The sequence below is a fragment of the Bufo bufo genome, chromosome 9, assembly GCF_905171765.1.
Source record: "Bufo bufo chromosome 9, aBufBuf1.1, whole genome shotgun sequence".
NCBI lineage: Eukaryota > Metazoa > Chordata > Amphibia > Anura > Bufonidae > Bufo > Bufo bufo.
This window is the reverse complement of record NC_053397.1, coordinates 210440628-210467626: the sequence shown is the minus strand read 5'-3', so window position 1 is coordinate 210467626 and position 26999 is coordinate 210440628. Positions and strand designations below refer to the sequence as shown.

Sequence of the window (26999 nt, the reverse complement as noted above, 5' to 3'; positions counted from 1 at the left end):
CAATCCCATTCACAGGTTCTAAGATACAAATTATATTAATTTCACTATTATTATTCCATTATGTAAATGGTTCAATTATTTCAGCTCTATTTTGAGACCTTAGCACTGAGAACTGTAATATGACTTCAAATTTTTCTTGTTGACAGCTCTTCTAACTCCCAGTAAATTATAGTAATATGGTAATGCATTTTTGTGAAAATAGTTTTTATATTGTAAAGTATATGCAACAGCTGTCCAATTGGCATTGATATATAGATAGACCGTTGAGCAGTTTGGAAATCAAGAAAACATTGTAATGCAGGAGCGAATTTCTGAAATGCATCTGTTCTAAGTATATTAAAAATGAGCGAATTGATTTTACAAATCCACAATTCATCCCAAATTTGTTATGATTCATTTGTGCAAATGAGAGAAAGAAGGAGAGAGAGAAAGAGAGAGAGAGTTAGAGAGAGAGAGAGAGAGAGAGAGAGAGAGAGAGAGATAGGTAACCTATTTGCATACACTAAGCCTATCTGATGCCAGCAGAAAGATAGTAAGATATTTGAATTTGCATATATGTTTTCCAGAAAAGCAGAGCAGTCTTGGCTGGACTACAATACTCCTCATACATACTAGGTTGTCTCCCTAATGAGAAAGAGCATCCCCAGCTAAACAGGGCATTTGTCTCTTGAGACTCGCAGTCCTCTTGTCTTTTTAGAAGCAAAATAGGCTAGCACATCTCTCTCTCGCTTCTCTGCCTTTTGGCTAAGATCAAGTGTAGTATCTGTTCTTCAGACCCAGTCAAGCTAGCTTCTGGGACTGTACTCCATTCATAGGGAACCACTAAACAGTATCCCCAGGTGTACAGCGCTGGGTATGGTGAGGCCCTGTGCGAGACGGCCTGGGCTCTGCTGGATCGAAGCCAGGAGGCTGAGTTGTGTTTAAAAGCCCAAAGCGCATAGTGCCCCAGGAGTGGTGACCCTGGGGTGTCTAAACTCACAGGTTGTTTGGGCCCACTGAGTATGGCACATTTGCACAGCACTTCTTTTTCTTCACAATTTTAGCACACACCTCTCTTTGCTCGGCTTCGGCCTTGACAAGATGAGGAATTTTTATAATTCTGGTCGAATTTCTGGGCCGTAACCGGCACACATTCACCTATTTATTTTATCGTTTTCACTATGTGCATTTTACACGTTTGTTTGTCACTGGATTTTCGAGGTTGCGGCGCCATTATGGGCACCCCACCTTGAGGTCTAGGGGGGTGTGTGGCCATATTGGTTCCTCTCCCCCCTGCAAATCCCCTTGGGCTCTCCCTCCGGGGAGAGTCCAGATCTTGTTGATGCTCCTGGCTTACGCCCTGGGTGGCAGCCAAGGCAAAAGACGGGAGCACAGACGGGCTTACCCTCGGCTGAGGGTTGCCACTTGATCCCAGTCCCTTGCAGGAGCCATATGCCCGGAGGGATAGGGAATGGTTTGTGGGGGGACCTTCTCCTGTTGGAGAGGGCCTGCGATAGATCGCAACGCAGTGCACTTTTTTGTGTGGCACGCTGCACGATTTTGTTGCACGGGTGAAGACAGCACACTCTTCGGGCTTTTTAAAAAAAATTAAAAATATCTCTCTCTCTCTGTCCTAGGATATTTTTCTCTGGTGTCTGAGAGAAAAAAAACTAGTTCTAGAAGACCATAGAGTGTTACATACCAATTTTCAAGGCAATTGGATCATATTGGATTTAGATATAATTTATTCACATCTGAATCATATTATTTTTTTTTAAAGAATTCAAGAAATGTGCTCATCTCCAATGTATGTACTGTATTTCAGCGCCATATTGTGTTTTGTAAGACTATTATTTGCCAAAATGACAATTTTGTAGGAATATCTGATCAATGACTATTGGGAAAGCTGTGATAGATTCTCATAAAGACACACATACATATACCATATATGTCATCTACACAAAATAAAATAATGCCCTTGTGGGGGGAGGGAAGGCTACTAAAGGTGGGCCTATATTTTCAATAGCTGTTACCCGAACAATTATTTGACCAACAGCTATCTCTCCCATCTTCCTCCAGGCTTCCCCATACACATACATTTTCAGCTCATCAGCCGAACTTGCATGTGTATTCAATGGAGAGAGAGGAGAAAGCTGCTGCCAGACATCTCTAGTCGCAGCTTATCTCCCAGTAGAATAAAAGGATTGAGTGAAAATATTCACTTAGCCCAATCTTTTTTCTCTCCTGATATCATCTCTCAGGGGCGAGTCAGAGGATCCCCACACACATTAGACTGTTAGCCAAACATGCTGTTCTCAGTGGGTTATGCCAAACATACACTAATGTGCATGGGGGCCTTAATAGTGATTTGGGCTACTAGACGTTGGCCATGGGATAGTCTTCATATGGAGATTGAGATGGTAGGGCGTCTTTAATGCAATGTTGCCTTGGAAAAATGTTTGCAAAATAGCCATCACCCGGAAAGAAAACAGTTTTTCTATTGCCTCCTATAGGTAGCTACCCTGTATGTCAGTGATCTCCAAGCTGTTGCAAACCAACAAATCCCATTTTGCACTTATAGCTGCAGGCTGTTAGGGCATGATGGGAGTTATAGTTTTGCAACAACTGGAAAGCGACAGGATGGGGGAACATTGCTGTAAGTTAAAATTCTGCCCCGTATAAATTCTTGAAACTTGACTTGTATTATCAATGAAGCACCCATCTGTAGACACTCTTCCTGAGTATTGGTTCTGGGTTGGTCCTGTAAGGTTTGAGTCAATAAAATGCACCATAGGAACACTTATTTCTCCTTTTTTTTTGCATAATGCTAAGGGTGCATTCACATCGCCGTTTAGCTTTCCGTTCTTTTGATCCATCAGAAGAAGAGAGAGAGAGAAAAAAACAGGATCCAGTAAAAAAAAAAACGGATCCTGTTGCATCAGTTGTCATCCGTTTGAGCCATTTCCGTACAAAAGTCCTGCATGCAGTACTTTTGCTTCCGTCTAAAAAAACGGATCTCAGATGGAAATGGCTCAAAAGGATGACAACTGATGCAACAGGATCCGTTTTTTTTTTACAGAATCCTATTTTTTTTTCACTCTCTCTTCTTCTGACGAAGAACGGAAACCTAAACGGTGATGTGAATGTACCCTAAGGGAGGGTTCACATATAACAGAAAATCACGGAATCGATAAGACGAAAGTCAAAACAGAAGCCTTTAAGAGGCATTCCATTTTGATCCGTCATAATAGAAGTCTATGGGAATCATAACGGATCCGTCTGGTTCCCATTAGGCAAGACGGAAAACAAAGTCCTGCCGACAGGACTTTTTTTTTTTTACCGTTCTGCATAACGGAAACAAGATGGATCCGTTATGATTCCCATAGACTTCTATTATGATGGAAAGCAAAACGGAATGCCTTTTAAAGGCTTCCGTTTTGCATTCCATCATAATGCAAGTCTATGGGCAGCATAGCAGATCCGTCCTGGTTTCCGTTATGCAAGACTGGACTCCTGCCTAATGGAAACCAGGACGGATTCATTATGCTGCCCATAGACTTGCATTATGAAGGATCAAAACGGAATGCCTCTTAAAGGCTTCCGTTTTGACTGCCGTCTTATGGATTCCGTTATTTTCCTTTAGGCCTCATGCACACGACAGTATTTTTTCACGGTCCGCAAAACGGGGTTCCGTTGTTCCGTGATCCGTGTCCGTTTTTTCCTCTGTGTGTCTTCCTTGATTTTTGGAGGATCACCAGACAAGAAAAGTGAAAAAGTCAAGTTTGCCTTGAAAATGATAGGAAAAAAAAGGGACACGGATCACGGACGCGGATGACAATCTTGTGTGCCTCCGTGTTTTTTCATGGACCCATTGACTTGAATGGGTCCGCGAACTGTTGTCCGTCAAAAAAATAGGACAAAACCTATTTTTTTGACGGACTGGAAACACGGGTCAGGGACGCGGATGACAAACGGTGCATTTTCCGAGTTTTCAACTGACCCATTGAAAGTCAATGGGTCCGCAGAAAATCACGGAAAATGGAACAACGGACACGGAACCCAAAAACGGCCGTGTGCATGAGGCCTTATAATCCATGTTATAATGGAAAACAAAAATGGAATCCGTAACGCTGATATGAACCCACCCTAAGGACTGCTCTAAGGGACTGTGGGCTTAATTTCACCATGGGCCCACAGGCACACATGCATCCTTTTAATATTTCTTGTTGTTAAAGTTAATTGCTGCCCCTGTTTACTGCTGATGCAGCTCTCTGTGATTGACATCTATTCCTGTGTGTTGAGAGCTTCCTGGAGGTGGAGAGACTGGTGGTGGGACTGGTAAACATCAAAGCGGGAATAGCGGAGGAATGGTAAGATGTAACAGAGGAATGGTAAGTATGGCTTATTTTATTATTTTTAACCTCTTTGAATTTTTATTTTATTTTACATTTCACCAGACAACCCTTTAAGAAACACAAAGATGTCATAACACAAGCAGAAGAAATCACTAGAAGCAGGTGAATATAACTCATCCCACCTCTCATGACCAAGCAAAGTAAAGATTTCAGTGGTCCCCAAACCCTTGCATTGACCCAAGTTTTGCCAAAGTCAGCCCTGGAAAGAGCCGATAAAAATTACTGCATGCCTTCAACCATGCAGTACCGCTGGAACACCACCTTTATCTTAAAATTGATGCCTCGTACATGGTCTTTTAATCTCCATTAAAAACTTCTACATAAGTTAATTTATCGTAACTTTGCACATATTTGTACATTACTTTCCTTGGAGGAGACTTCACAGGTTTCCAATAATTTTGATGCATTGTTTGTCATGGTTACTCTGTCCACATTATTTTACTTATCAAACCTACCTTTTTAAGCATATCCATAATCTTCTTTTGAAGTCCACTTTGAGAGGAGAACAAATGTCTGTTCATTAATAATTCCTGAAGTCCTTCAGCGTGATAGCCAATCTATATGTCACAATGAAATGCAAACATTCAGTAGCAAAATAATGTGTTTTTCTCTAGGTAGAGGTAGAAAGAGGTTTCTTACCTCGAACAGATCAGTAAAAACCCCCATGAAGTGGGTTTTGAACCTTCCGAGAGCAGCTACGGGGAGAACACCAGCTGGATTGTGTATTATATTGAATGTGCTTTCAATACCAGACATGAGGGAATCTGATGGTACAGAATATTAAAAAAAAAAAGTCGATAAGCCTGAATAAATAAAAATAAAAAAACCTGAGTCCTACACTTAAGAGTTCACCTTATGGCAAATTATATAAAAAATGTCTAGAACCTGTGGTACATATCATCTGTCTCGGTTCATGTAGATAGACAAGTTAAAAAAATCAAGTGAAATTGGAATATGGTTTGTGTTGCTATACACAGTGGCATGCAAAAGGGCACCCCATAGTAAATTACTGTTACTATGAACAGTTAAGCAAGTAAAAGATGAAATGATGACCAAAAGGCATAAAGTTAAAGCTGACACACACTTTTCAACATTTTAAGTAATAATAGTGTATTATTTTGGTTTTGCTAAATTTTAGAGTGAAAAAAGGAAAGGAGTACCTTGCAAAAGTATGGGAACCCACTGAGATTTGAACAGTCAGATAACTTTGACCGAGGTCTCAGACCTTAAATAGCCTGTTAGGGTTAAGGCTTGTTCACAATCATCGTTAGGAAAGGTCAGATAATAGAAAAAATTCAAAGCTTTGTAAATACCCAGACTCCTCTAACTTTGTCCCCAAAAACAGCAGCCATGGTTTCTTCTAAGCAGCTGCTTAACACTCTGAAAATGAAAATGGTTGAGGCCCACAAAGCAGTAGATGGTGACAAGAAGATAGCAAAAGAGTTTTCAGGTTGCCATTTCCTCAGTTCGAAATGTAATTAAGAAATTACAGTTAACGGGAACATTGGAGGTCAAGAGAAGTTCTGAAAGACCAAGAACATTTTCAGAGACGTCTGCTTGTAGGATTGCTAAAAAGGCGAATCAGAACTCATGTTTGACTGCAAAATACCTTCAGGAAGATTTACAGTAGCAGAATATGGAGTTGTGGCACATTGTTCTACTGTTCAATGACACCTGCACAAATATAAATATAGAGAAAAAGAAGAAAAAAACATACAGCGCCTCATGTGCGGATATAAACAAATATATGCGCTTACCGAATACTGTTGTGAATAGTCACAACAGCTATGAAGGCTTCACTGGTCTTTAACCCTTACCAGCAGAGTGAGATGCAGATGAATAGACGGTGGTCTAAGAAATCCTTTCTTAGGCTACTTTCACACTTGCAGCAGAGTGATCCGGCAAGCAGTTCCGTCGCCCACACTCTTGGCTGGCTACAAAAAGTGTCCACAAGCTGTGATGTATGCCAAAGGGGGTACTAACCATGCAGGGTGCCCAAAGTTTTGCTTCGGACCCTTTTCCTTTTTGTCATTGTTTTTGCTTAAAATACAAAAGGAATGTGTCATCTTTAACTTTATGTCTTTTGGAGATCGCATAAATTGGTAGGTTCTTAGTAGGAATCACTGTAATATTCACTTTAATGAAGGTATTGAAAGCATTAAAGGGGTTTCCAGAACTGTATTTCTAATGGCTAATCCATAGGGTAGGTCAATAATATCAGATTGCTGGTGGATCAACTCTTGGCGTTCCCATTGATCAGCTAATTGATGAAGTTGCGGCCTATTCATTGCTTGCCAAGCATTTTACAGTGGCTGTGCCTGGTATGGCAAAAAAACACTACAAAATGTAAGGCGCTGTGCTTGGCAAGCAACGAGTAGGGCACAGCCACTTAAATCAGCTGATCTACAGGGCTTCTGAGAATCAACCCTCCCATCCAATCTCATATTGATAACATATCCTATCCTTAATAAGTCTTTGGTGAACCTACTGAGTTTTTTTCCTTACCTGTAAATGTGGAGTAATGAAATCCACTATATGTGCTTCTTGAGGCTTCAAATTTGGACTTCAGGATTATAACCGCCATGTTGCAGATAGCAGCCCTATTAACACATAATACAGGAAAAGATTCTACACTTTGAATTTTTTGAATTTCCCAAGTTGTCATTTGAGCCCCATTGGGTGATATTGGCCAAAGTGTTGCAAAAGTGTGGCCAAAGTGTTCTTCTAGAGGGTTGTCTTCTCAAAGAAGATGGCCAGTACGGGAATGGTTTTCTCAAAGAGGTGGTCTCTCAGACAGGTTTTATAAATTATATGAAACCTCTAAATGATCATGAGGAGGAATCAATTCAGATATATCAGTCATGTTAAGCAGATTGTCATGCAAGAGGCTTGAGGTCAGTTGAAGGAGAACTCCATTCTGGAGCCTGACAATCCAATAGACAGTGAATAGAGTGGTGGTCATTCATGCGCACAACCGCTTTATTCACACAATGGACTCGGGACTTCTGTTCTCATGACCATTGGGGGTCCAACTTCTGAACCCCAGTGATCATACACTTATCATCTACCCATTAAATTTAGTTTATGAGTCACCCCTTTAAAGAAGCTCTTTTCTCTGTCTCTCAACTCCAAATAAATCATTGATTTGACCTCATTATAGGAGGAAGGATATATAACCCCCCTACAGATAGACCTTTAAAAATCTGCAAAATCAATATGATAAAAAAAAAAAGACTGTGGTGGCCTGCTGTAAAGAGCTACGATATTATAGGTATTTCTTATTCAATATTTATGGAATAGCCACATGATAAATGCCCAAATGGCTGTACTCTCTCCTCTAAAGAAGGGGCTCTATGATCACCATTGACTGATTTACAACAGTCACTTTCCCTATAGAAGCGAACTTAAAGTTGGGCCCTTCTGCATCCCTCTCCATTGATGTCTATGGGGCTTAGCATTCAATGGTCAACACAACTAACCAAAATTAAAAACTTAATACATAAACTACGGTATATATCATTTTATCCCACCATTTGTTCTTTTTGTATTTTATTTTATTTTTTAAAGAAATGTTTTTTTTTGTATAATTTTATCTTATTTTGATATTACAACTTATTTTGTGTTATGACTTTCTCAAAATCTTATGTTTTACATTATTCACATTTAACGACAGGCAGCCCCTTCAGGCAGTCCCTACAGTCACGCATCCTGTTTACAACGCCTTGTATAACTTACTTAAACCTCATGCTGAGCTCCCCAGGACTGTGCTGGGACAAACTTACACATCTTGCAGATCAGGTGTGACACTTGTGCTCTGTCTCTTCATTAAATAATACACAAAGGTGCCCACATGCTTGTCACCTTCCTTCATCAGAGACTTAGCCATGGCCATCACAGTGTTCGCTGGAGGCTTGTTGTCCATTATGATCCCTGCGGCTATCATTCGTAATACCGGATGTTGCTGCAAATCCATATACAACTGAAGACAAATATCCAAGACCTGAACGGAAGAATTACAAAAATAAACAGGATTTCTGGCAATTTTGTTTTGTAACATTTCACCAAGTATATGTATTGAAACAAGTTAATTTGTTTGTGAGATATGCTGGGCTGGATTTATCACTAGGCACAGTAGGACTGCGCCCACAGGTGGCACAGGTTCAGAGGCTGCTCGTTTCCAGCACAGCGTGAATTTAGAACTTGTTTTCTTTTACTGGCACAGAAAAATGAGTTGAGAGAATGAGAAGAGATCAACTGATTCTAGGCTTAACTCTGCCGGGATGAATTGTATAGGATTGTCACACTATATTCTGCTCTCTAAGGACATTATAAAAAAAAAAAAAAAAAGAAGTCTATGAGAAACTCCAAACGGCCCAAGTTTAAGGATCTGCATGGAGTAATATTAAAAGTATCAAAAGCTGAAAGCCTAGTTGCTCCAGTGACTTAAAGTTCACCCTGCTTATGTGAAGGAAGCCAAGAGAGCACCAATCAAGATCAACTTTACTAGAAGGGTCCCTTCATTTTTTTAGCTAGCGACCTACATTCCAATATCAGCTTTATCGGGTGGCATGGTTGTTAGTACTGTTGTTCTGGGTTTAAATTTTTCTAAGGGAGTTTGTGTGTTCTTTAACAGGTTTTCTTTCATACTCCAAAAACACACTAATGTATTGTTTAAGCTCCTACATGATTTTGAGCACCAGTGAACTGATGACAATTAGTATATTGAATATGTTGGTGCCATATAAGCAACTGGAAATAAAATAAAATTACCAACCCTGACTGGGGGAGGGGGACTTCGGTGACACAAAGGAGAAGGGAAACATTCTCAGTGGTAATTTTAGGGACTCAAGTCCTCTTTAATACAACATAGAGTGGACTTCCTGAACATGATATAAAAGTGACCAAATACCTCGAAAAAAACTAACAAAAAAAACAAACACTTGAAAGAAAGTTTTGTCCAGTTATCTACTGCTTGCTGTAGAGGTAATCTGGGCTCAGAATTAAGTTCCAGTTATAGAGTTCTTAGCTTGGTGCTAAATGGAAGTTATGGGTCTTCTTGGCTCTATTGGTCAGTGATAATGGTGATCAGCTTAAGGCCAAATTTGTGTAATGCTATGACATCCCTGATGTCATTGGCAAACAGTATCTTCAGCTATCCATAGCTGGTGTGCCACATGAAGAGACATAAACTTCACATGTGGCTACTAAACCACTGGTTAAGGAATGCTCCTGTAAAACAATCTGAAGCTCAGTTTCTATAATTAATCTATGGAAGGTACCTTTGAAGGATGTTTAAGTGCTATGTTTCTCAAGGCCATTATAGCAGCAGCCTGGACTCGTAGTGGTAGGTTGGAAGCCATGGAAGAGAAACCTGGAATATACTTCATGATAAGCTTTATACACATTACTTGTCCTGCATTTCCAAGAGTCTTCATGGCCAGGATGATGTCTTCTTTATGAACAGTCTCAGTTGCTTCAGACAGAAGATCATGTAAAGGCTAGAAAAGAAAAGAAGAAGATGGAAAAGGGCTTGATACCAGTTCTAAATTATAGGATGTCCTAATCTCGGGCTTTTCTCAAATTAATTTAGTGTTTCATAACTGCTTCATATTTTACTCCTTCTTTTGCAAAGTACATTGGTCTAACTTACATGTGACCAGACAGCTTATAGCTTCCATGGGGGCAATATTAGCTTTCATTATTGTGAGAGGAACTATAATGTGGATGTCTCTTTCTTGTAAGGGCTTCCCAATGATAAACGGTTTGTGGGTGGTTCCATAGCTAAGAACCCCTGTGATCAGCTAATTAATGGATGAGGAACAAGACAGGCAGTCTTCATTACTCCTGGCATGAAGCATAACTTCACTCAATAAAGGTAATGGCTCTTCTGTACGTTGCATAGTCCTTTTCTTTATAGTAGCTCGTCACACATGGCCAATATAGGAGTGTCTAGAAAGCTGTACTCTCTCTCTATTAACGAGGTTGTCTCTTATGGGTCTCACTTACTAAAACCATGGCGAAAAAGTGACTTTGCTGGGGAAAGCAGTGGCCACTACGGGGAAAACATAGTATTACAAGATGTCCATTCCGATGATTTGGTCATCCATGTAATCCAAGGACGGCTGATAGAGGTTCATAGAGGGGGGGGGGGGCTCCTCTGTGTTGTCTATAGAGTACAATATGAGAAACTACGTTGGGATACTATCTGCCAAAAGTATGTGCATAAATATTTCAAATGACCCCCAGAAGCTTATATATGTAAAAGACTTAGGGAGGAATGACTACTACAAAAGAGGAGCACTGTCGTTCAACGCTCCTTTATCTCTCCTGGGAGAAGGCAATTTGAATATAGAATATAGCAGCTTTGAAGTCACCAGAAGTCTATGACATAGCATAAATGAAATAATACACTTTTTTTTGCTGATAGTGAATTAAACCTGACATTCCCATTTATAAAAGCATTATGCTGTCTAATCGTGTAGCATTTTCCTTTGTAAACGTATTAGCTTCAATAAGACATGATATGATTATATTGTGGGTGGGAAGTCGAGCCCGCTTTGGTTTCGTTGTACTGCAGGCTCCATGAATTCAGAGATATACCGCATTCACTTCTAGATAAAGCTAATGTTTTCTTTCCCGTCTTGGCAATTGAAAAGACAGCATTCTATTATATTCACATCTTCGGACATAATTTGGTTTTTGATTGGTAAACTTTTCCGGCAACTGAAGATGACAACAAATTCTATAGCAAGGAGGGAATCAAATGGGAATGAATATGTAGCTTAGGTTTTTTTCATATATGAACAAGGATAAAAAAGAACATTTTTGATTTTTTCCCCTTTTTTTGCTATTTTTGTGGCCAACCAAAAGTACTGAGTTTTACATTGACTTGTAGTGGACCGAGGCTTCAGAAAAAAAAATAATAGAATTTATTGCTATTAATGTTAAGCTACGCAAATCTATATATCGCAACGTGGGAAGACGTTTTCATTCAAGTATCACCTCCATTTGAATTCTACAGGTGGTGGTGGTACATCGATGACTGCTTTATCTTATGGAGGGGAGATAGAGGCAGTCTAGTAGAATATCTGAGAATGAAGAAAAAATTTAAAAAAAAAATAGAAAAAGTAAAACATGAAGATAGAATAAAACTATTGAAAGAAAAGGAAAAAGTCAAGGAAGAAGGACATAGGAGCCCCCTTTTCAGTACCAAATACTCCAGATATCACTGGTGGATACAAAAAAACACTGAAAAAGAATTGGCACATTTTAAAATCACATGAAACACAAGCCCAGGTTCTTCCTGAATATCTTCAAGTGGTATTCAGACGTGCTAAGACCATAAAGGATGATATAGTACATAGTGCCTTAGAAGAGAGAGAGAAAAAAGAATAGGAATAAAAGGTTTTTTTCCTTGTAAAAGATGTATAGTATGTAAAACCCTTAATACAAAGAAACAACTCAGTGTTAAGGCAAAAGAAGAAAAAATATGGAAGTAGAGCAAATGATAACCTGTGAGTCCATGAACATTGTAGTCCGTGTGGAGAACAATATGTGGGGAGAACAGGCAGAAAATTAAAAGTTAGACTCAGAGGACACGTAAAGAATATAAAAAAAGTAGTAAAATATCGTAGTGTATCGGCACATTTGCTGATAAGCATAATAAAAGCCCAAAAGGGTTTAAAGTGGTAGGAATGTTTATTTGTCAAAAACATTGGAAGGAGGGGGGGGGGGGTTATTATTAGAAAGCTATCCCAGAAAGAGACAAAGTTCCATTCTATTCTACCCTTTGCTACCTTTTTGTGGTCACACACCACACATCAGTTGTGGCCGCCCGCTTTGCTTCTGTCACGTTCTTGCTCCTGATTAGTGATGAGCGGCAGGGGCAATATTCGAATTTGCGATATTTCGCGACTATCTCGGCGAATATTCATCATATATTATTTTCTTGATTGCAAAAATTGGCAATGTAATATGCGCGTATTGCGCACATAATACAAGCGTGGGTCCCTGTTGCTACATTTTTCAAGCTGCTAGAAGTTTCCTGAGACTGGAGAAAATGGTCGGCACGGCAGAACATTACAATAGCTTTATATGCAGATAGAGTGCTCCAATATATTCGCGATTGCGCAAATCAGCAATTAATGATGCGCATATTTTTGTGCAATACGTGCAACTTCACATTTTAGCAGATCTGACTACATATTACTGATTAGTGCACTAAGTATTGTTGTGAACTTGTGACATCACATCACTGTCTGTAGTATGTATGTATGGATCAGCTACACTATATCAGGATCTAACCTACACAGACTATCTCCCACTAACTATCTGTATTATATATATGAGCTAACCAACTAACTAACTAACTAACTAACTAACTATCTATATATCTAATGTAATGACACAGCAAAGCACAGAGCACAGCAATGTCACTGCTCTCTCTCTCAGAACTCCATAAAACTACAGAAAATGGCTGCTGGAGAGTTTCTTATATAGTAAGGGGTAGGCAACTTTCCTATTGGTTGCTAGGGATGTTGCTAAGCTCAGACAAAGACATTGCAGCCTTCTCATTGGCCCACAAGCAAGAAGGGAGGTTACTGATGAAAAAATAAAATATACGAATATATAGCACCAGGGGCGTTGCTAGGTTAAAACATTTGGGGCCTGGGCCCCTGATGTTTTGTCCCAGACCCCGAATGTCCTGCCTGCCAGATAGATACAACTGTATTGCTATCCTCAGGACGGAAATTCAATTTAATCTAATGCCCTGCAAGAGCTGAAGGACCTGTGGTGACATCACAGGTCATGTGATCAGTTCTAAATGTAGTAGCTGAAAAGGACATGCGATGATGTCACCATCATGTGACCAGTGCAGGAGAGGACGGCTCAGCAGTGAAGAGGAGTCCTGGGAAGAAGCTGTGGTGAGGTCTGCTACATGAGGAGAGGTAAGTGAAGGGGTAGATTACTCAGTGTGAGAGGCAGAGCAATGCTGGGAGTTGTGGTTATTTAACTGGGGCTGTATGTTAGGGCTGAAGGGAGAGAAGTTATTTACATGGGACTGAAAATTGAGGGGGTGATGTTATTTACATGGGAATGCATGTTGGAGGTTGCTAGGGCAGGGTGATGTTATATACATGGGACTATATGTTGAAGGCAGCTCGAAAGGGGGTGATGCTATTTACGTGGGACTGTATATTGGAGGGGACAGAAGAGATGGTGTGATGTTATTTACATGGAACTGTATTTTGTAGGGGGCTGTAGGTAGAGAGGGATGTTATTTACATGGGACTGTATATTGGAGGGGGCTGGAGAGGTGGTGTGATGGTATTTACATGGGACTCTGTGATGGAGGGAAATAATGTTATTTACATGGGACTGTATGGTGGAGGGGCTGAGGAATTATAATTTCTGAGGACACTAAACGGAGGAATATAACTACAGGGGGCACTGCAGGGGCATTATAAATACTGGGGCGCTTCAGGGTGAGCATTATAACAGTAGGGGGCAGTATAAATACTGGGGGCACAATAGGGGCATTATAACAGTAGGGGGTGATATAAATACTGGGGCACGTCAGGGTGAGCATTATAACAGTAGGGGGTGATATGAATACTGGGGGCACTGTAGGGGCATTTGAACAGTAGGGGGCAATATAAATACTGGGGCACTTCAGGGTGAGCATTATAACAGTAGGGGGCGACAATATAAATATGGAGACACTGTGGGGGCATTTTAAATCCAGGGCACATTAGGCGTTCTTATTACTACTGGGGGCTCTATAGGAGGGACTTATAGATCCGCATTATTTCTACTAAGAGCACAATGGGGGGCCTTATTACTACTGAGGGTTCTGTAGATAGCTTTATTACCACTGGAGGAACAATAGGGGGCCTTATTTCTGCTGTGGGGCTCTGTTTGGGCATTATTAATACTGGAGAGCTCTTCTACTAATAGAGGCACTCTTGGGGACCACTATCACTGTTGGGGGCACTATAGGGAGCAGTATTACTAATGAGGGCATTCTAGAAGGGAATTACTATTGGTGGGACTATGAGGAGCACTGTTACTATGGGGAGCACAATTTTTTTTTCAGAATAGTATTTGGGGGTACAGAAAAGTAAGGAACTTAAGATGTCCGTGTGTCACACTCTGCAGAGACAAGGCGGCTGAGAGAAGTTGTCCGGACCGAATGGAGAAGATGATGACAGAGAAGATCTACATGAGAGGAGACGTCACCTGGGGGAAACTGGATGTGAGAGGTATAGCTGTATAGCAAGTACAGTAAAATATCTTCAGTGCTAGTGTTTGCGGTGGTGGGGGGTGGGGTCGGTTGGTCGACTTCGAGAATTGGTCAATATGCATTGGGGCTTGTGCCCTGGATCTTTCGAGACCCTAGCAACGCCCCTGTATAGCACTGTATTCTAAATCTTTGTGAATTCTCGAAGTGGCGATATTCGCAATTAAAATTCGTGATTTGAATATTCGTGCCGCGGTTCCACTGCCAGCGTGCCGCGGTTCCGCGAGAAGGCCGCGGTTCCACTGCCAGCGCCGCTGTCTTCTTAAACAGCTGATCGGCGGGGGTCCTGGATGCCGGATCCCCACCGATCAGATGCTGATGATCTATCCAGAGGATAGATCATCAGTTTTAAAAAACTGCAGAACCCCTTAAACTACCATGAAGTGATGGATAATTGCTTTTTAGTGTTTTATCCTCCCCTGACATACACACACACACAGTGTATTTGAAGGTATTGCCTGCAATATTGAGGGCACCCTTTATTAAAGATTTATTATTATTATTAAAAAAAAAATTTGTATCCTTTCAGGCAGTGATATTAGTTTTTGGATACTTACCTTTATCCATTATTTTTTCAGTGATCTTATACATAATGTCCCCCAGAGTGGCCTCCAACAGTAATAATGTAAATCATAGTGACCTCTCCTCTAGCAGTAACAGTGTTCCCATAGTGACCTCCAGCAGTGATAATGTCCCCATAGTGACCTCCAGCAGTGATAATGTCTCCATAGTGACCTCCAGCAGTGATAATGTCTCCATAGTGACCTCCAGCAGTGATAATGTCCCCATAGTGACTTCCAGTAATGATAATGTCCCTATAGTGACCTCCAGCAGTAATAATGTCCATCATAGTGGCCTCCAGCAGTGATAATGTCCCCACAGTGACCTCCAACAGTAATAATGTCCATCATAGTGGCCTCCAGCAGTGATAATGTCCATCATAGTGGCCTCCAGCAGTGATAATGTCCCCACAGTGACCTCCAACAGTAATAATGTCCATCATAGTGGCCTCCAGCAGTGATAATGTCCATCATAGTGGCCTCCAGCAGTGATAATGTCCCCACAGTGACCTCCAGCATTAATAATGTCCCCATAGTGACCTCCAGTAGTAACAATGTCCCCATAGTGGCCTCCAAGAGAAATAATGTCTCTCATAGTGGCCCCCAACATTAATAATGTCTCCCATAGTGTCCACTAGCAGTAATAATGTCCCCCATAGTGGCCCCCAGCATTAATAATGTCCCCCAAAGTGGCCCCCAGCATTAATAATGCAAAAATATATATAAATGACTCACCTCAGGCTACTTTCACATCTGCGGCATGGACTAACAGAGAACAACCTGCCAGGAATTCTCCAAATCCGGAACTGCCCACCGGACCGATTAACTATAATCGGGTAAAGTGGAGATCCGACTGCAATCCGTCGAATATGAAGGGAATCGACCGGACAGAAACCCGCGGTTTGTGTCCATCTGATTCCTGGCATTCTCTGCTGGAACTGGCGACCAGATGGCACTGCTGCAGATGTGAAAGTAAACTCATCTACTTGCACACTCAGAGGCAGTTGCTCCTCTCTTGATGCCAAAGGACCATGCTGGGAGAACGCATGGTGACATCATCACGATGGGAACGCAGGTCCTTTAGCATCAAGAGAGGAGCAACTGCCTCTGTGCGTGCAAGTGGTTGAGTGGTTGAGGTATTAATTCTAACCCCTAAAAGGCCATTTTTTCACTGGCTGTTAGACGGGTGCATTCCTCTATAACGACCATTAAAAACAGCCACATTGATTTCAATGGCGTCCGTCTGGCCAGGAAAATGGTCAAAAATAGGACATGTCCTATTTTTTTACGTCGGTTATTCACTGGACATGTGAATAGTCCCACAGACTTCAAGATATGGAGCCCCAAACCTATTGTGTAGACGTAGGGAAAAATTATATAACGCTAGCTACTTACAGCCACCACTAGGGGGACCTTAAATTGAACATAATTGTACAGCAGTATGCACTAAGCTCTTAAGCTCCCCCTAGTGGTGGTTGCAGGTGTCATTTATGTCTGTGCTGAGGATTTGGGGCTTTGTATCAGAAAAACTACGAGCATTGTAAAGATATATTAAATTATTATTTAGGATAGAAAGTAACTTCTTAAACTGGCATAATATTAAAAAGTGGGCATTAAACTTGTTTGTGGGGCATTTTAAAAATACAAACTATTTCTACTCATGTTTAATCCACATTTCTTATTTCAGCCTCAATAGTACACTAGAGAAGAATAATCATTTGAAGTCAAGGACCAGAAAATATTTCTCCTTTAAAGGGGTATTCCATGGTTTTACTGTTGATGGCTTTTCTTCAGGTTAGGCCATCAATATCTGATTGGTGGGGGTCCTGCACTCTGCACTTCGCACACAATTAGCTATTTTGTTGCAGCTCTGGTACTGGAAGTGGACACCAGAACTGCACAGCTCTGTCTATTGTGTATGGGGAGAGCTGGCTACTGGAGTGGACCAGTGTTGCAGTACCCAGGTCTGTCCACTATATTGTGGATGGGTTGTGTAGTTTCGACATCGACCTCCAGAGCTGATCAGCAGGGTGTGGGACCCCCGACAATTGTATATTGATGGTCTATGCTGAGCTTAGGTCATCCAATAGTAAAATCCTAAAATACCCCTTTAAGACTCTTCACAACAGCATGCGTGATACTGCACAATGATTATGGTACCTGTACTGGCCAAGCATGGTCACTAATGTTAGGAATGCATCATCAGATGTTGTGGTAATTACCTGCAGAGCTTCTTCTGGGCAGAAATCCACCGTGCTGCAAAATTTATAAACCAATGATCCATACGCAAGGTAGGTTACTTTCCGTAGCAAAAAACCACGTCTAGACTTTACCGCCTCCAGCAAGGACTATAATGCGTAAAGAAAACTATGTTATGTTTTATTCTCATTAGAAAGGTCATGAGAAATGAGAGTGAGCAGAAATTAATCCCAAAATCACACTCATAGATATATTAGGAACATCATTCATAGGATATATACCCGCTTCAGGACACTCCGATTTTCTGTTTTTGCATTTTCGTTTTTTATACCCTGTCTTTCCAAAAGCAATGTTTCTTTAATTTTTTAATTCACATACAGGTGAAACTCGAAAATTTAGAATATCGTGCAAAAGTCCATTTATTTCAGTAATGCAAATTAAAAGGAATTGCATTAAAGCAGCTTAAAATTTGAATTTTGTGAAAAGGTTTAATATTCTAGGCTCAAAGTGTCACACTCTAGTCCGCTAATTAATCCATACCCCCTGAGCAAAGGGGACCTCAAAATTGTGACTTTGGGGTTTCATAAGCTGTAAGCCATAATCATCCAAATTATAACAAATAAAGGCTTAAAATATCTTGCTTTGCCTGTAATGAGTCTATCTCATATGTTAGTTTCACCTTTTAAGTTGCATTACTGAAATAAATGAAATTTGTACGATATTCAAATTTTTCGAGTTTCACCTGTAGCTGTATGATGGCTTGTTCTTTTGCTGAACAAGTTATACTTTCTAATGGCACCATTTAAAATTGCATACAATATAATAGGAACCTGGAAAAAATCTAATTGGGTGGAACTGAAAAACAAACAAACCAAAAAACGCAATTCTGTCACAGTTTTATGGCTTTCGTTTTTGTGGCATACCATGTGTGGTAAAACTGACCTGTTCTGTCATTCTCCGAGTCAGTACAATTATAACAATACCACATTTATAGAGTTTTTATTTTTGTTTCAATACATAAAAAAAAAAATCTTTGATAAAAATAATTATTTTCTTTGCATCGTCATATTCTGACCTCCATATATATTTTTTTATTGTTATGTCTAGAGAGCTGTGCGAGGGTTCTATTTTTGTGGTGCTAACTTTCGTTTATATTGATGCCATTTTGGATTGTGTATGAGCTTTTGATCATATTTATAAAAAAAATTGGGGAGCATAAGTAACAAAAATTGGTGAATCAGCAAATTATTATTTTTTTCGTTGTGGCATTCACTGTATGGGATTAATACATTTATATTTTAATAGTATGGACATTTTGGAACATGGCAATACCTATGATCTTTGTATGCTATTGTTCATCTTTTTTTATTTTTAATATGGTGATTTGAATTTGTACAATTTTTTTAACAATTTTTTTTAAGTAACCTTAGTGGACTTGAACATACAATTGACAGATCACTTCTTCCATAGACTGCAATGAATTACCATTGCAACCTATGGGAGATTCAACACAGACAGGGCTCCATTGGAACATCACTATGATGCTATAATTCAGCAGTAGAAAGAAAGTAGAGAGAACTACAAAGTGTGACTTTCAAGAATTCAGTTTAGATGAACTACGACATGATGTTCAGTACCTTAGCTTCTGCTATTGCTTCCCGATCCGCTTTAATTAAATGTAAAGCCAGTGGTACAGCCTGTGCTGCTTCAAACTCGCTGAGTTCTTGGAGCTTCACTTTTAAAAACCTTAGTGACAAATGATTACCGATGGCTGGAACTGCATCTAAAAACCAGCGTCTGCAAAGAAAAGACACAAAGGACACTCTGAAAAATAGATATAGTAAAATTCTGTCAACTGGACCTCATAGGCACAAAGATTAGCAGATATCACTCACTAGGAAGAATGGGGAACCTTCAAGTGTAATACTTCATTTCCCCTGCGGGAGTGATGTGGGGAAATGAAATCCTTCCTGACTATTCTCCTGACTATTGCACCTGCACCCAGCTCTTCTATTCCGTTGTGTCATACTGGTTGAATCGCAGGGTCAGTTACTTGTTTTGACCCAGACATAGTCTTAAAACGGAGTAGCTCCGGGGAAAGTCCTCATATACATGAGCTCCTTGCTCTCCCCCTTCTAATTTCTTCCTGTATACAGTAGAAGAAGAGAGCTGTCAATCATGCATGGGCTGGTGGGAGCAGACACAGCCAAGGGTGTAGCTATAGGGGGTGCAGAGGTAGCAGTCGTTACCAGGCCCAGGAGCCGGATGGGGCCCGAAGATCCTTCTGCCACATAAGAAGACACAGGTATTATAGAGAGTGCATGCCGGCCGTTACACCTCTGGCCTAAGGGAAGAGGTTAGGTCAAGAATTAGGCATTGGGGGAAGGGGGGGGGGGGGGTGCCGTTTCAATTTTTGCCTCAGGCAGCATGAAGGCTATGTGCTTTCCTATCCCTGGCCACAAAGCACTGAGGGAAGGGGGGGCCCAAGATGAACTCTTGCACCAGGGCCCATGAGCCTTTAGCTATGCCCCTGGACACAGCTCATGACTATCAGGACACCAGCGCTGGGCTTGTGCTGGATCTTCTCACTATTGGTTTTTTGAAAATAACTCAATAAAAAAAAAGGAAGTGACCCAGGGTTTTAATCAGGGTCTCCTTCACCAGCTTCTGCTGCCCTTGGATAGGACTGAAAAGACTCCCTTTAATCCGGATAAAATACCTTAATAGTTTTATTCAGCTTTTTAAAAAATAATATGGTCTGTTTGACGTTAAACTTTTCAATTTGCAAGTAAGCCATTGCATCTCCGCCAAGCGTGCCTGTTTTTTTTTTTTTTTTCTAGGGGGGGGCAGGCAATAAGGCGCTGCCAGGTCCCTCTGGCGGTTTCTTATCTCCTGCAGGAACAAAGGATCGGGGATGTTGAAATCTAACATGCTTTTGCTTACTCTTATATTTTCCATCACCGGAGAGTTTGGACACATCCATGCACACTAATATATCGATCTTGCCACTTTAGGGCTAAATTGCTCTTTGGTCTGAAAAAATTTCATGTGATTCTTTGATTTTTCTTAGAATAATTAGTGATTGAGAAATGCAACTGCAATATGGCAGAAGACGTTATCCATCCAAGTACATCAAATATATCTAGACATACGTCGGCGTGCGCCGGCGTACATTCACTTAAGCTGTAGTACCTCAGCACGGCCACTACACAGCGCATGGAGCTGTCTTCTTCTACTCTGTTCAGTGTGTAATTTCTGTCCCTGCAGCAACTTAAAACAGCTGATGGGTCGGGGTGCCAGGCGTCGGACCCCCACTGAGGATAGATCATCGACACATTTAAATGTCTTTGATGTATGCCAAGATGTATTTGATGTACTTTCACATACTGTGTAACATCTTCTGCTGTGCCTTCTTTTTATTGTAGTACACAGTGTACGGAGATGGCGGAAACATCTTATCGGTAGGGGCGCCACCGAACTGACATTGATCACCTATCCTGAGGATAGGTCATCAATACCTAACTCAATATCTAAGTCCTGGAAAACGCCTTTCAAGGAGGGACAAAAAATAAAGTTCCTTATGTGATTGAAATTTACAAGGAAACAAGGAAAGGTCAAAGGTCAAGGTCACACAAACGAACTAACGCAGGATTCTACTGTAGTTTGTCCCACGAAATGTATGCAATTTTTGCCGTCTAAAAAAATAAACTCTATTAGGTCTCATAAAAGTATGTGCTGAACCAGGGGATAACTTGAATATAACTGGAATACCCCTTTAAGTGACAAAAACATTGGGAGAAGAAATATTTTTTCTAGTCGTCTTAGTTATTGATTTTATTTATTGATTTTTAGAGGCATTCGTTATTCATTCCGTCATGATAGAGAGTCCTCCCCTGCATAATGGAAACGGGATGGATCAGTTTTGCAGCCCATAGACTTCTATTATGACGGAATTAATAACGGAATGCCTCCGTATGCATTCCGTCATAGAATTGCGTTATGGTTCGTGGTAACGGAATCCATAACACAATTCACCCTTTACCAGTAAACGAAGCGTGAACGAATTTCAAAATATGAAATTCGCTCATCTTTATTTTCAGTAATAAGGTTGTTAACCCTACATGGCACATATGTACAGTATAAGGATATCCCATTGCCTGACCCAATTAAACTGTGATATGGTCAAGTTTTATTTAACCTCAAACAAAAAAAATAAAATAAAAAATTTGCTAGTATGCATGATACAAATTTTCCATTTTACCTGTAATGAGTCCTTCCAGAATATTGTTTCCATAAGCTTTCGAGATGTTCATAGTCTGATACTCGCAAAAGATGCACCATTTCCATATACTTCTCTGGAGATAACTTAGACGACGGTCCTACAATGTTTTGTACTAACTGATGCATACGTTCATTAATCTGTAAGAGAACAGAACATAATTGTACAAGATGGTTAAAGAGGTATTTCAGGATTTTACTATTGATGGTCTATCCTCTGGAAAGGACATTGATATCTGATCAGCGTGGGTCCGACACCCCGATATTCTAATTTTTCGAGTTTCACCTGTATAGTAGACAGAACTGTGTAGTTCTGCCACCTACGTCCCCTGCCGGAGCTACTCTATGGCTGGTTGTTGGGGTGTCAGATCAGATATTGACTATCTATAGAAATATTAATATCCTGGAATATGTTGTTATTTTTAACATATCCAATGTATCCTACAACTGACCACAGATGACAGGTTCAATCGTCATTAACTCTTACAATCCCAACAACTGTGCACAATAGATTTGCGCAGCAATTGTCTATCGTACCAGTGGCAAAAATGCATAAATTGTCACATACACAGTCGAATCCCATTATTATGGCCACTTCTTACTTTCGACGTCCGCAGCTTGTAGCTCGTGAAGGAAAGTTATGTGTCGTGAGCTGGCTTGGTGGGTATATAATGTGTGCAATAGGCTGTCTGCACACATATACCTTGTTGCTAAAAGGGATTATTTTTGTTTTTTGGACCAAGGGTGGCTGTATTTCTGAAACTTTGCAGTTTGTGAACTGTTCTCTACTGCTGTGGTGAAAGTGTATGGGGATTGGGCAAATGGCGCCATTGTGAGGAAACTGCGGTGCACCTCGTGCCATTGATGTAAATGTCGGCTATGATAGTGTGCGAGGGTGGACGACACACTACAGTGGAGCAGCTCACTGCCAAAATGAACCAGGGGCTATCGGACGTGTGTCTAATACAACAGCTACCCTACTGTGTATGGAGCTCCAAAGCAGAAGGATGGTCACTGCACCTCTGCTAATAAAGTTGCATCAGCAGAACAGACTTTAATTTTTGGGGCAGTATCGTAATTGAATCTCCAGGGTTGTCTTCTCCAATTAGTCACTTTCTCTGCTTCATGGAATGGATGGACTTTGGCGTGTCCGGAGAGAAACTTCAGAGAACAAACATCCAGCAACCATTATGGTCTGGGGAAGGTTTTCACGGCATTCTCTGGGCCACTCGTCCATGTGGAAGGCACTGATTTGGGTATGAATCCATCCTTGCAGATCACATACACCCATACATGCTGATTGTTTTCCCTGAAGCAGTTGGGATCTTCCAGCAAGACAATGTGACATGTCACACAACTAGAAATGTCCAGTATTGGTTGGAAGTGCATGACCAAGGCTTCCAAGTACTACCCTTCCCCCCTAATTCCCAGACTTGAATCCAATTGAGCATCTGTGGAACCATCTCGATCGTCGTGTTCGCTCTATGGAACCCCCCCCACGTACCCCCTAGCAGCTGAGGGATGTACTGCAGTCATTATGGCTCCAGATACCTGTGACAACCTACCAGTCACCCCCAGTCCGTCTAGCTGCTGTCTGTGCTGCACTCTGGATATTAGGTACTGGTGAAAAAAATATGATTCCACTGTGTATAAGGTCATATTGACCTAAATGTCCGCTGATCTGCCAAAGTAGAGCTGGCAGAGACCCTTAAACTGTTAACTTAACAGTTAGTTTTTTATTAGAAGACTGTGTTGTGTCTGTAGCTTTACAGTAGATAAGGGTTTATAGTACGTTACATTTATCGCCTTTTATTCACAATTATATGTCACTTATAACGGCAGCATCTCAGAACGTAACTGTCCCTAGGCAAGCTGCATTGCCATTTCACACAGACGCCAATTATATGTAATTTTTCTTTTTGTTTTAATGGAAGAAAATGCATAGTGCATTGAAATACGAAGAATGGTCTGCATATTCCTGGCAGTCACGTACCTGGCTTTCTGTGTTTTTTGTTCTTAACAAGTGAATAGGAGTTTGAATCAGTTTCCTCTCAAAGTGATAGCGCAGTGACTCTTTGGTAATATAGTCATTATTCTCCGGGGTCGAATGAATCTGCTCTTGAACTGTTTGTAACACAAGTCTCTGCCTGCGAACAATGATATGAATCGTGTGCAGTATTATATAGGAATTTCTACACCCTGAATAAAACAAGCTCCTCTGCTGCACAGTGGTAGATTTGCTTCTTTGTTAGAGACTCAGTATTTTCCATTTAAATATGGGGCTGCTGCTAGAACTCAGGCGTGCGCTTTATTCTACAATACAATCTAGGGCAGGATTCATCCAAAGCATTTTTGCTAAACTGGGTTAAAGTAGATGACAGGGATTTGAATAGTTTTGCTTCGAATTATATGGTACTCTGCGGTTGGTCTTGAAACACCTTTTCTAATTTCTTATACATTTATCTACAGCAAGCTAGATAATGTTAAAGGGGTTGTCTCGCAGAAACAATCCCTGTTTGTATGCTATATCGGAGCATATGGATGACATAGAGGGGGTTCCTTCATTTTGGACCCACCTCTATGACCCAGAATGGACAGCTGCTCTGTAGGAGCATCCCCTCTTCTATATTACATGGTCGGACATAAATTTTAAGGACCGACGTGCAATAGTAAAGGAGAAATGGTGGGTGGCGGCTGCTTACCTCGGCAAAAATGTTGTTTAACGGGGGATTTAGCTGTAGCTGAGCTGCAGTATCCTAGAAGATGACTACACAGTGGACAGAACCTTGTGCTTCTGGCTCTGTCCACTGTATCAGTTCCAGTGCTGGTGGTGGCCACAGCTGATGGGTGATCAGAGTGTTGGACCCCCCCAAATCGGGTAGTCTTGCGAAGACAATCCCTGTTTGCATGCTATATCGGGGCATATAGATGACAAAGAGGGGGTTCCTTCATTTGGGACCCCCTTCTATTAGCCAGAATGGACAGCTGCTCTGTAGGAGCATCCCCTGTTCTGGCAGACTCAAGCCGACCATATATTATATGGTCAGCCATTAATTTTAAGGACCAACATGTAATAGTAAAGAAGAAATGGTGGGTGGCAGCTGCTTCCCTCTACAAAAATGTTGTTTGATGGTGGTTTCAGGGTTGGGTGATCAGCTGATCGTTCTGTGATCAGCATTCTGAAAGGGGTTGTCTCTGATGAGACAACCCCTTTACAGAGGCTTTCCGGGACTTAGATATTGATGATCTATCCTCAGGACAGGTCATCAACATCAGATTGATGGGGGTCCAATAACTCGTACTCCCACAATCAGCTGTGTTGGGCAAACATCGGAGCCAGAACTGATACACTGGACGGAGCAGGAAGAAGATTCGTCCGTCTGTTTACTTGAATAGGAACTGAGCTGCAGAACCCTAGAAGACGATAAGACAGTTGACAGAACCTTGTGATTCTGGCTCTGTTCACTGTATCAGTTCCAGTGCTGGTGGTGGCCACAGCTAGTGGATGGGCGTTCCGAGTGTTGGACCTCCACCGATCTGATACTGATGACCTAGTCAGAGGATAGGCCATTGATATCAAAGTAGAGGAAAATCTGTTTAATTTTCTGCAGACCATGCAGCTTCTAAGTGGTCCTTGGACAATGGGGGCCATCTTGGGTTGGTCCTATCCACTTTGTTTTTTGGGTAGAAATTATCCAAACAGGATTTCCTACTTTATATTAATTTCATTGTTAGCAAAAATGGTGTTGGGACCCTGAGCTCTTCCAAGTATGGAACTAGTCTGGTTAACTGCTTTGGGAAATTTTAAGTATGGCTGTAACTAGTGTTGAACAAATTGAAGTATCCGAAGTGGATTTCGATCCAAATTTCAGGGAAAATTCAATTTTCCCCAAAGCTGAATTTTCTTGTGCTCCGTGGTAACAAATAATTTTTCCCTGATGTGCCCTAAAAAAACATATTCACTTCATCCGTTTGAGTGAGAAGAGGCCGCCACAGCGATCTTGATTGAAAATCCCACACAAAATCTCTTGCGCTGTGAGTAGTGTTGGTCGAGCACCAAACTGCTTGTGTGTTCGAGTAGAGCACTTCCCGATACTCGGGTGCTCTACAGAGCACTCAAGCACAATGGAAGAACCCAAGCATTAAACCAGGCACCCCCTGCTCTGAAGAGGGGAGGGTGTCAGGACTCTAGTTCGGCTTAGGAGTCCCTGCTCTGACTTCATATATAGTTATGTCAATATATGGAGTCAGTGCTTGGGGACATCCAGTGTATTTAAATCTAATTTAGCCTCTATTTCTGAAACATTTCTGGTGGGATTTGAACTCACAGCCTTCTACATTATAGCAAACAACCTTAACCACTACACTATAGAGCTGTATATATATATATATATATATATATATATATATATATGAGACTTCTGCTGTATAGGAATACTTACTAGTAGTAAGTATTCCTATACAGCAAAAGACTCATATTTTATTTTATTTTTAGCAACTGGCCATGCAGCTCTATAGTGTAGTTTTTAACATTCTGGGCTGTAATGTAGAAGGTTGTGAGTTCAAATCCCCTCAGAAATAGAGGCTAAATTTAATTTAAACATATATATAAGTTTTTAGCCATAATATATTTACATATATTATTATATATTTAGACTATATAATATATTATAATATATGTAAATATATTATGGCTAAAACATCAGTAGTAGTTTCCCACATATTATGCATTCATATATATCAGAAGCATAAAATATATAAATTTAATGTAGACTCTATTTCTGAAAAGTTTCTGACGGGATTCAAACTCACAACCTTCTACATTACAGCCCAGAATGTTAACAACTACACTATAGAGCTGCATGGCCAGTTGCTGAAAAATAAATAAATATGAGACTTCTGCTGTATAGGAATACTAGTAATATTAGTAAGAATTCCTATACAGCAGAAGTCTCATTTTTTTTTTTTTTTTTTAAAGTAACTGACCATGCAACTCTATAGTGTAGTGGTTAACATTCTTGGCTGTAATGTAGAAGGTTGTGAGTTTGAATCCCGCCAAAAACTTTTCAGAAATAGAGTCTAAATTAGATTTAAATACACTGACTCGAGCATCGCACTCGAGCACACGCAAAATTTGGCTGAACACCGCCATGTGCCGTGCATAGCGATGCTCGAGCCGAACTGCTATGTGGCCAAGCATGCTCGCCCAACACTAGCGGTGACGTATGACATCACCACGCTGGGCAATGTGATGGCGTCATCAAGCAC

General features: G+C 40.8%; 1 protein-coding gene and 1 pseudogene across 1 annotated transcript in view; one reads left to right on the top strand and one right to left on the bottom strand.

Moving 5' to 3' along the window:
* The window catches only part of LOC120979863 (vitellogenin-1-like), a 122744-nt gene that overhangs the window by 63513 nt on the left and 32232 nt on the right, over window positions 1-26999 (bottom strand). The window contains exons 7-15 of the mRNA XM_040408821.1: window positions 23725-23878; window positions 21715-21872; window positions 19091-19250; window positions 17477-17602; window positions 9674-9892; window positions 8177-8394; window positions 6900-6994; window positions 5034-5158; window positions 4850-4951 (exon numbers count right to left, since the gene is read on the bottom strand). Of these exons, the coding sequence (XP_040264755.1) occupies window positions 4850-4951; window positions 5034-5158; window positions 6900-6994; window positions 8177-8394; window positions 9674-9892; window positions 17477-17602; window positions 19091-19250; window positions 21715-21872; window positions 23725-23878 (1357 nt within the window). The remainder of the gene's footprint in view (window positions 1-4849; window positions 4952-5033; window positions 5159-6899; window positions 6995-8176; window positions 8395-9673; window positions 9893-17476; window positions 17603-19090; window positions 19251-21714; window positions 21873-23724; window positions 23879-26999) is intronic.
* LOC120979949 lies at window positions 725-868 on the top strand (annotated as a pseudogene).